The sequence below is a fragment of the Cricetulus griseus genome, chromosome 2 (assembly GCF_003668045.3).
Source record: "Cricetulus griseus strain 17A/GY chromosome 2, alternate assembly CriGri-PICRH-1.0, whole genome shotgun sequence".
Classification (NCBI taxonomy): Eukaryota; Metazoa; Chordata; class Mammalia; order Rodentia; family Cricetidae; genus Cricetulus; species Cricetulus griseus.
The window spans coordinates 98927554-98938578 of record NC_048595.1 but is presented as its reverse complement, the minus strand read 5'-3'; the positions used below and the strand labels follow the sequence as shown (position 1 = coordinate 98938578).

Sequence of the window (11025 nt, the reverse complement as noted above, 5' to 3'; positions counted from 1 at the left end):
GTGCCCATGGCTGATGTCAACATGATTTGAGCCTAGGCATGCCTCAGAAAACGTACTCAGTTTGGTGGTTCCAGGGGCCAGGAGGATCAAGGGAACCTCAGACTGGTCCCTGGCCTGGGTCCAATGATCTTGATCCAGATAGCATTCAGAGTCACAATGCCATCAGCACTTGGATGAGCTCTAACTTTAGTACAGCAGCTGTCCCAGACAGTTCTCTTGGAGTCCCTTGACTAAGAAAAGGACTGTTGACACTGAAGTGGCTCTGTGGAAATGGAGGCAAGAGGCCAGGGTGTCTCCCCAAAGTGTATTCCTCTTGGGGGGAACTTCAGGGGAACCTTGCGCCATGACCACCAGTGAGCCTTGTAGATATCAGAGAAGTGGGGTGAACTAGAGGCCAGGCATCCTCAAGGTGGGCACTGTCAGTTTCAAAGACATGTTGGAGATACCTGACAGGGCAGAGGGGGGTGTTCTGTGCAGAGGTGGAAGATATCCTGTGTTGCACTGTGGGTTGGGTAATCTGCTCTGTTAGACGCTCAGGTCCACAGAGAAGCAAGAAGGTATTTACACGGGTGCTGTGAAGCAACGAAGGCTAGCTCTCCTTTCCAGGCCTGCTGTGGCTGAGACCCATGGATGGGCAGACAGTCAGGAGGACTGGCAGGCTGGGCGTGGCTGCAATGGTCTTCAGAACAGCAGAGACCCTGTCACCACTGGGAGAAGCTCGCCAATTGACTCTTGAAATGGTAAGAACCCAGAAGTCCAACAGCCCTACCTGGATCCTAGGCGGGGAAAAATGGAGGGAGGATGCTTCAAGTGTGAGGGAGAGGGGGTGGGAGACGGAATTGTTGGGCCTCGCTGTCTGTCTTGGGGATTGATATGCGTTGTAAGAATTGGTGCCCACGTGGCTCTGAGGGTCAGTGGCGGTCATAGGCGGTGGCTGCGGCAGGTGGCGCGGCTCCTCGGGCTGCAGCACTGTAATAGTATGGGGAGCCTGGAAGAGACAAGAGGGCACTGAGGTCAAACCCGGGGTCCCCTGTCCACAGGTCTCCCCACCTCTGCTCATTTAGTCCTCTCGTCCAGTTCAGGCCACTGTCCACTCTCCCTAAGGTCTTTGTCCTGATCTATTTCCTGAACTGCCAGTCTGATCAGCACCACCCAGAGCTGTATGCAGACTGACGCCTCTGGTTTCCATCCTGGCTGCTGCATGTGGTCTCCCCTTCCTTTTGTGTGGCTTCTGGCTGCTTCCATGTTACTGAGAAGAACCGGGTAGTCATCCCTATGGATCACAAAGCCTAAAATATTTAGTGTCTGGTCATGTGTAAAAATGTCTTTTAGGCTTTACCTACAAGAGTAAAAGAATTCAGGTTTTTGTCTGACCGACAAGCCTTGGCCAGCATCTCTGGGTTCACTGGCCATACTGTCCATTATTCCTAGTTATACTCCATACCAGATGCAAAGTTTGTGCCTGACACATGGTCCATCTCATCCAAATGTAGCAGGCAGGACCAGTGACCCCATTTTATCAGACTAGGGCCTCCGCCTGGAGTTCCCAGCCTTTGTTCTTACCCTCTTTTCTGTCTAGGCCTTCTTTGAGTCCTAGGGCCCTGCCTTCCTCCTCTGGGAAGACTCTCCCATGAGCTCACCTTCCTTCACAGTTGAGCCACAAGGTGTGACCACCTCTCTCCTTTGTGCATTTCCCCTATGCCAGGGCAGAGAATCCTAAACAGGCAAGGGCTGGGCTCTAGCCTTTTTGGCATTTGCCCCGAGTTTACAGCTCTGCTTAGTGAGGATTCTAGTATGAGGGAACAATGGTCCTGTGTGAAGAAGCAGGTGTGGAGAAACCCTTGGCTGTCCGGCTCAACCATCCACTAGTTTGCTTACTCCCTTTCTGGTCTCATTGGCTGCAGGGACGAGAAACAATGAGCAGCCACTGCTTCAACGTGGCTGGATGCTCAGAGTTAAGAGGAATCTGACCCAGGCATGTTGGCTCACATGTATAATCCAGGGCTTGGGGGCCCGAGGCAAGAAGATTGCCAAGAGTTAAGGCCAATCTACATACTGAGACCCTGTCTTGGGAAAAAAATTAAAAAGGAGTCTGTGCCCTGGGAAGTTGGGCTTTTGGACAAGTTCTGGCAGCCACTGGCAGAAAGTGGGATTGGTCTGGGCTTAAGCATGGGCATGGAGAGGTGGTGGCAGTACAGAATGGGATAAGGGCCCTTCCTGCCACCGCAGGACAGAGTTCTCTCTGGGTTCCTCTCATACCTCCGGACTGTATCCTGCTTTTTGGACACATTCTCCCATCCAGTAGAAGTCCTGTCTACACTAAAACACTTCCCTAGGGACCTGGAGAACTGGGGGTCCAGGGGGCCTGGCTGGCATCTCAGAGCCATAGAGGCCAGAGCTTCAAATCTTACAGAGTAAGGAGATAGATGTTCAGCAAATTAAAAACCCACTCTTGTCACAAAGCCCCTCCGTGCTGGCACCTGGCCTTGAACCCAGGATGAGTGTCCTTGGCGAGGGGTTCATCCACCATAACACAGTTCAAGGTTGACACCAGAGGGATGGGCTCGTTGCAGCAGACAGAAGTTGAGGCCCTATCAGCCGGTCTTGATGGGGGTTGGTCTATTGAGCTGAATTCCCAGAGGAAGAGGTTTACTCAAATCCAAACCAACCCTGACCATTCTCCCAGATACCCTAAATGGGGGCTGAGCTGTGGGGTTTTCTTCATGGGCCCAACCATGTCTCAGTGAAAGGCCTTGACCAGGTGGCTTTGCTCCCCAGAGTCTCAGTTGTGTTCATCTTTCAAATGGGGTCACCGCGGGGCAGATGTGAGGGCACCCTGAAATGAGGGTGTGCGGTGCTGTGGGAACGATCACTTTCTTGTAAGGACTTACACCCATTAACTCTTACCAGGTAGGGACTGTGATTGTCCCTGTTTTGGGGGTGGGGACATTTGCCAAAGCCATATGACTAGCATGCAGTAGGGTAGGAGGACACTTTAGCATCTGGACTCTAGCCTCATAGGCTGGTCCACTCTTGCCCCTGACTTAGGACAGTGTTATCTCAGGCGCTGATAGTGTGGTACCTCTCCTTGCTGTTCTAGAAGGCCCAGGCAAGCATCCCACACCCGAGAATCCCCAAAGACATTCTCCTGCTGCCTTCAAGGTCACCTCCCCACAGCAACAGGCTGGGGCTCATTCCCTGCAGATCTGGAGATTGCACAAGAATATGAAAATCATAGGGACTGGCTCACAAAGTGTCCACAAGTGGCAGGAAGTAGAGGGAATGCCTCTCAAGAAGCCCTGTGGTGAGGTTTCCAGCTCTCCTATAGTCTGTTCACTCCTCGGGGCTTAGCCAGCCTGGGTGGCAGCTTTGGTTGAGGGTTTGATTTACCACAGCAATGAAAACATCACCTCACAAAGCACCCTGTCTTCTTGGCACCCATTAGACTTCCATCTAGAATAAACTTGTCCTTCCTTCTGTCATCTTTCCTCTCTAATTCACATTATCATCAATTTACCTCTTGACACAGTCATTCCAGGCTGGCTCAGGGCTGGTTCCCTCCCTAATCCCTTCACAGCGGCCACAGGCACCCCTATTCTAATCCTAATTGACCATGGCCTGCTTTTCTACTGCCAGTCCTGCCAGCTCTGCTGGCCTCTGCTGCTCCTCACCAGCCTGGGGAATCCCAGAGGACGGGGGAACTCACAGGATGAGGTGCTGAGGGTAACTGTCAGTTCTCACTCTGTGTTGATAAAGAAGGCTTCAGCCAGGCCAGCTGGGGTACCTGAAGGTCCTGTGCAAGGCTGTGTGTGAGTGGGAAGAGTGAGCTGTGATGAGTGTCTTCAGGAGCTCACCCGAGCCTGAGGAAACACAGGACAGGTCACCACATTCCTGGCCTCCTTCACCCCTAATCAGAGAAATCACCAGACTGAGTCTTTCTAGGTTGAACCATGGGATGTTTTTGGTCCAACCACTGACGTCTGTGGCAGGCCCGCATGATGGGAGCATGGGAGCAGACTGGAGCTATTTGCAAGGTTGTAGTCAGGTGAGCCAGTGTCTTCATCTACATGCAAGCAGGATCCCTATGGATTTAGAGCACCATGGCTCAAGAGCTTCCTGCACAGTGTGGTGTGAGAGGCTACCATGGTAACCATTCTCATTTTATCCCTGAGCCAACTGAGGCCCAGGCTGGTGACGGATCCAGGTTATGGACTCGAGCCATGTCTCAGGTTTGTAGGCCCCACATGATTTATACCCCTCTTGTGTTGACACTTTTCCCTGGCACAGGCCTGCCTCTGACTCCTTCTCCAAGTTTCCCTTGTGGCTGGGGCTTGGGAATTTTACCTGAGAGCTGTCTATTAGGCTGTCTTGTATTGGACATTGATAGGGATGGAAGTAACTTAAGGAAGTGGGCTGGAGGACTCCATTCACTAGGAACAGGTGTCAAAGGCCTCCATGTCTGCATAGTGGCAGGGAACGGCTTCCCATGCTGTCAAGTCCCTAGGGACAACGGCACTGTGTCATAATTGGTGGGTGCCAGCTGGCAGCAGAGGGTGTGCTTACAGCAGAGCAGCCCTGGAGGGCAACTGGGTGTGTTCCTGGCTCCTGTCCCATACCCATCTATTGAGTCTGCCTGGAGATTCTGGGAGCCTCTGATGTCCTTTACTAGATATGTTTCTGTTTAAATTAGCCAGAGTGGATTCTGTGGTTTGCAATTATAAGTCATTAACCTGGCTCTCCAAACCAGCCTGCTGTCCTCATCACACACAAGGCTCAAGTGTTGAGGACTCTCAGTTTCTCCAGAGGCCTAAGGTCTCCTTCCAGCTGTAGCTATCCAGCCTGAACTAGTTAGGGAGCTTGAGAGAACCCCATCACACACTGCCTAAGGATACAGACTCTGGAGTCAAGGTGACACTTGGTCTGATACCTGTCCGTGTGTGACCTGGGGTGAATGAGTCTGCCCTTCTGATCACCACTTCTCCGCTGTATCTTAGCTATATTAGGATAGGGTTTTTGAAGGGATAAAATGAGATGACCTATGTGAAGCATTTCCCCAGTGCCTAGTACTGTGGTGATACCTTGTTTATACTCTAACAAATAAAGCTTGCCTGAAGATCAGAGGCTGGAGCTAGCCACTAGCTAACCATAGAGGTCAGGCAATCTGCACAGACAGACAGGAAGTGAGATGGCTGGGCGGAGGAGACAGGAACTCGGTCTCTTTTCAGGCTGAGGATTTCGAAGTGGCTGGCTGCTTCTCTGATCTTTCAGCTTTCACCCGCTGATATTCCTTCAGCTTTCACCTGCTGATATCTGACTCCGGGTTTTATTATTAAGACCTATTAGAACTCATAGCACAACTGTAGATATCAGAGTTTTGATTCTGCTTCTTCCCCTTTCTCTAGTCCTCCTGAAAAGCCTCAGCACCTAGCACAGTTACACCTGCTCCAGGCTCCCTCACCCCCGGCCATGAGGTCACTGGGCTGTGGACTGGCTTTTACTCAGACTTGAGCAGAAAAGTCTCAGGTCCCTACCCCACCCCTTTGGACATGCAACTGTCCTCTATCTGTTCCCAACGTCTCAGCCTTGTTCAATTTGTGCATATTTGTCTCATTTGTGCATATTCCACAACTACCCCAACAACTACCCCACTCCAGGCTGCTGTAACCCTTAAATCCCCAGAAGTGACTGTCTCTGCTAATCTCTGGGATGTCTTGTGAAAAGCACAAAATGGTGACTCCTCTTGGCAGGACTTTGTGCCACCTGTGGACTGGATTTTTGCCCTTTTTGTGCTCCCTAGGCCATGAAGTCATGTGTAGAAGCCTGGGTCGTGTGGCCTTAGAAAGCCATTCCCACAGGCTCCAGACCTCCTCTGAGACACACTCCCTGTGAGTCTCCCTATAGAACTGGGACCAGGACTCAGTTGGAGGGAAACCAAAGCTAATGAGAGCCTCAGAGTCTTTTGTAAGGTGACTGGAACTCTCCATTACATCAATTGCCAGTGTTCTTATTTCATCCACAGTTGTGCATGATATACCAGAACCCTTGGAGTAGTCCAGGGTCCCAAGACCATATCACATGCCCAGTTCCGGTGGTAGTGAGCAATGTGGCAACCATTCCATGTGTCTGTCTTTCTTTTTCCATTTTTTAAAATTTAAATTAGAAACAAGATTGTTTTACATGTCAATCCCAGTTCCCTCTCCCTCCCCTCCTCCTCTGCCCCCCACTAACACCCTACCTATCCCATACCCTTTCTGCTCCCCCATATGTCTGTCTTAATCAAACCAGACTGGGGAAGGAATCAAGGCTGTGACTTCACAGGCCTAGGAGTTGGCAATAATTCAGGATCTGAGGAACAAGCAGGCTCTCACTGAACGAGGCCTTGCTAAAGTGGACAGATAGGCCAGAGCAGTCTCAGCCACTCCTCCACTGTCCTTTCACTACTCCAAGTAGAACATCTTTAGCTGACTATAGGTATGAGATCAGTATTGTAACCTGAAAGCTGATTGGCTGGTTCTACCTGCTAAGGGGTAACATCTGCATCCAGGACTTCTGTTTCAAGTTACTTCCACTTTGGTGGATACTCATCTGCTGGTTTCATGCATGTTTTAGTTTAACAAAACAGTACTCTTTGCTTGAACCTTGGAGGACAAAGTTAGTCTTGCTTTGTGTGTGTGTGTGTGTGTGTGTGTGTGTGTGTGTGTGTGTGTGTGTGTGTCTGTCTGTCTGTCTGTCTGTCTGTCTGTCTATGTACAAATGTACTGATGATATTCACAGACCAGAATGTTCCAGCCATGGATTCTGCCAATTTGAGTCTTGGATAAAGGTTAGGCACCAGCTGAGCCCTACACAGCATGCCTTGGCAAGCCACAAGGCAGCTGGTTCCTAATAGAGCTGGCACCAGTTGTGCCCATAGCAGACATCATTAATCAATCACTGGGCCTCAGAGCCCTTAGCAAGACAGTTTTCCAGGCAGCCAGCACCAATCAATCTGAGTTTGTATTTTCAGTGTCTTTTATTTAGGGGATTTGCACTACATTTACTGGTTCTTAAGGAACACTAGTTACTCATGGGCAAGCACTTTTCCTACCTTCTTTTCTTTTTCACTTTCCCACCCCCTTGAGCTGCAGTGGCACTAACTGCCCTAAGACCACCATAACAGCCCCTATATTCCAAATTCATGGGGCAAAATCTCACACCAGTGACCATATCTCAAGAGGGACCCCTGGCCCATTTAGGAGGTCAAACAGGTCATCCAAGGCTAGGGACCCCATGGGACAGTACTCACCAAGCAGTCCTGGATTGGGGAACCTCCATGAATCATTGTAGGAGGAGTACTGAGGGTGGCTGTAGGGGCTTCCAGAAAATTCACTCCCTGCAGGAGGTGGGAAGAGAGACAAACAGGAGACAAACGTTAAATCAGGTTCAGAAAAGGCTATGGGTTCAAGCCAGCTTAAATACTGAATATTGAAAGTGCTTGGCTCCTCTGTGAGCTTCAGGTACTTTGGGTAACCAATTATAGCACTTCGGGGCTATACCCTCATGCAGTGAGCTGTCTATTTCATCCTAACACACTTTGGATCAGTGGGAATGGAAGCATAGACTCATCATGTGCAGGGTGGCGTCTCCCTCCGTACACCTGCCTAAGTTCAATCCTAGCCTGCTGGGCTGTTGGCACTGACTGAGGCTCTTAAGGGACCCTGGTGTGGGTTGGTTCCATTCCCCATGATCTCGGCTCTAGTGTGGACCCTCTGTGCTGTGAATTCAGAGGGACTGTGCCGAGGGCAGCCAGCTGGACAGGGACATGAGACACAGGGCCACCTTGCATGTCTGGAGAACGCAGACAGCACTCTGCTGACATGAAGGGACAGGCTAAATGCTCATGAAATACAAAAGAGGGAGTGGGCTGAGGTCTTCTAGGTACTGGGGAGGAGAGAGTTGTTCATGGTTGTGGGCATGCTCAGACAGGCAGTGTGAGCGGCACACGGGTAGAAGGAGGGTGGGGTGGGCCCAGAGGACAATTCACTCAGATCCAGCAACCTCAAGAGCTGGGCACCCACCCCTGGCTGTTCCCTGGGTTTGCAGTAGCCCCAAGGGAGTCTCTTCTGTGCCAGCTAGGTGAGGGCACAGCTTCAATTCCTGCCCCCACCCTCTTGTAGCAGCAATTCTGTCCATTTCCTCCTCCCTCCCCCTATAGCTGGGGCCCCAGAGGGCAGACTGGGTTCTCAGGCCTCCACACTGAGTGTCTGAGAGCCTGGTGTGTCTAGCAGAGGCTTCAGAGAAGGGCATGGAAAACCAGTGGGGCATTGAATGGTTTTCTTAAACCCCAAGTAAGGCCCTCTCCTGCTGGAGATGACAGGAGCTACATGGTCCTGAGAGACGACTCGTGGCCAAGCATGACTCCATGATCCCCCTAAAGGGACCGCACAAAGGTCAAAGGGCAAGAGGCTTTGGAAGAGACTAGTCCTCCTCCCACCCCACAGGCAAGCCCAGGCAGAGCGTACACACACACACACACACACACACACACACACACACACACACACACACACTCCTGCTCAGGCCTCTCCTGGGGCCACTCCCAGCCTGACAGGCTGAGCCTTCCAATTCTCTGTTTTTTATGCCTCAGTGGTCAGGGTGTCAGGTTCCGGCATACAGAGGGAGAGAGTGGTGACAGTGCTGGGCTGCATAGCCCAGCCTGGGCATATCCATCAGCCTACAGTTCCTCCTCCTCCCCCGCTTCTCCCTCTTTCTCCTCCTCCTCTTCCTCCTTCTCCTCTTTGGGAAGCAGGTTGGGGGGAGGAATGTGGAGATAGGGAAGCCTGGATTGGGGCAGGGGGACACACTGTCCCCAAGGTTCTGGCACCATGAACTGCCCTATAGATGCGTGGATCGAGACTGGTGTCTATACTGCCCCATCAGAGGGATATCCTGGTGGTGCTGTGCCTGCTCTATCTCTGATTAGCACCATAGCTCCTACTGCCAGGCCACCTCTCCCAAGAAGCCTCTCTGAGCTCCATCCCCAGTGTGGCGAGTCTCAGAGTCACTCAGCTGGAGGGAGCTAGCATGGACCCCTGGAGGCCTGCAAAGGCACATAAGCAACTTTGAAATCCTACAGAAGTGAGCCTAAGTCAGAAGCACTGCATTCTTCCACCCACGTGGCTTCCAGGAGGCACCCTTTCCTGCCTCTTGGCTGGCACAGAGATCCCTGCAAGATCCTCTAGTGTCTCCTTGGCCTCACCTTGGGCAGAAGGTCTGGTCCTGCAGGTCTGTGTCCTGCCTGCTCCCCACATAATGCCCTGTTTCCAGCAGACATTGGATCCCCATGGACAGAGTCCTGGTGGCCCTCTCCTGCCCCTTTTCTGGGCTCCATGCAGGAGAAGCCCTCCCTGGGATGCTTTCCCTGACCAGCCCATCCTTCTGTCCTGCCATGGTTTATTCCACAGAGCTTATCACATCCCAACCTGTCTTGTTCACCATGCTCATCTTGTTAATTATCTGTCTCTTCCATGAGGCTGAAAACTCCTTGGGGACAGAGTTTTGTCTGTTTATGTCTCGATCCCAAGCTTCATCACCAGGCTTGGCATCCATCTAGCATGCATGGATGACTAATTGTTAAGTGAGAGAGTGAGTGAGTTAGTGAGCGAGTGAATGAATGAATGAATAAAGCTCCTAAGTCAACCAGAGACACCTCACAGAGTGGATCTCTCACTTGGACAATGGCCACCACTACTTCTCTAGCTACTTCACTAGCTTCCACAGCCAGGGACGTGCTGTGGCATCTGTCATGGACTAAGATGTAAAGCAATTTCTGATTCATTGTCCACCTCAGCATCCTGTGCCCAGGAGTAAACAACCCCACCAGGACCCCCCTGGTGTGCTCAGAGTCATGGTGAGGTGGGCGCCTGGGTCCTTGTCCTGTGACATGCTCTGTTAGACCAGTACATTCTTGGTAGGGGGAGCTTGGTTATCTCAGGGATGTGAGGCTGATGCAGAGGCTGTCCAGCCACCTGTTGGGGACTCTGTAGTGGTGCCTGATTATCTGAAGTGCTATATAGTAAGTCCTATATAGTAAACTAGCAGAGTGTTAGGAGTGGAGAAGCCAGGGTCTCACTACCAGGGAAGCTCTCCACAGATCTGATCCACACAGTGCCAAAGCCGGTTGTGGAACAGCAGACTGACCAGGGGGATGCCACAGCCCTTGACCAAATTGGCACAAGGGAGAGGATATGGGGTCAGGCTTCATGGGTTCAAATCCTGAGCCTGCTTCTTCAAAGTTCTGGAACTCTCAATGGGTCACTCAACTCCTCGGTGCCTCAGTTTCCTTCAATGTAAAGTAGGGACAATTTCAAAGGTCATGTGATACTTGTAGAGGTCCAAAGAAGGCTCAACATATGCTCCTCCATCAGTCACCAATTCCTCCTCCACATCCAGAATCTCACCAAACCTCCCAGGCCACCTGTGATGCTCACAATATTCATAAAACTGCATTTCAGATGTGAAATATCCTCAGTATTCTCATGTGGGCCAGAACACAACCCCAAGGCCAGGCTCCTTTCTGCTGGCCCTCAACTTGCTTGTTTTTAAGACATTGTTTTCCCACCCTTGGCCTCTGTTTCCTCATTTGTCAAAGGACAGAGCAGACCAAATGTTCTCACTCTTCCTAATGCTCAGACCCTTTAATACAGCTCATGTTGTGGTGACCCCCACCATAAAACTATCATGTTCCTAATTCATAACTACAATTTTACTGCTATGAACCATAACATAAATATCTGATATATATAAATATATATAAATATATATATATATGTGTACATATATAGATAGATAGATATAGATATCTATAGATACATAGTTATAGCTATATATCCAATATGAGACCCCAAAGGGGCCAGGACCCAGAGGTTGAGAATCACTGCTTAGACCCTTCCTGGATCCAGTCAGCAGCTGTGGCCCCTATGTCTTTTAGGCCTGGGGTTCCAACCTCCTTGTCATCATCCTCACACTGAGAGGCACCTTATTTTT

General features: G+C 50.9%; 1 protein-coding gene across 2 annotated transcripts in view; it reads right to left on the bottom strand.

Moving 5' to 3' along the window:
• Window positions 1–811: 811 nt before the first annotated feature.
• Window positions 812–11025, bottom strand: part of Pax5 (paired box 5) — a 170041-nt gene continuing 159827 nt past the window's right edge. For both annotated transcript variants that reach the window (XM_027403196.2, XM_035439893.1), the window contains 2 exons: window positions 7286–7372; window positions 812–988 (listed from right to left, as the gene is read on the bottom strand). In XM_027403196.2, the coding sequence (XP_027258997.1) occupies window positions 912–988; window positions 7286–7372 (164 nt within the window). In that variant the 3' untranslated portion in view covers window positions 812–911. The remainder of the gene's footprint in view (window positions 989–7285; window positions 7373–11025) is intronic.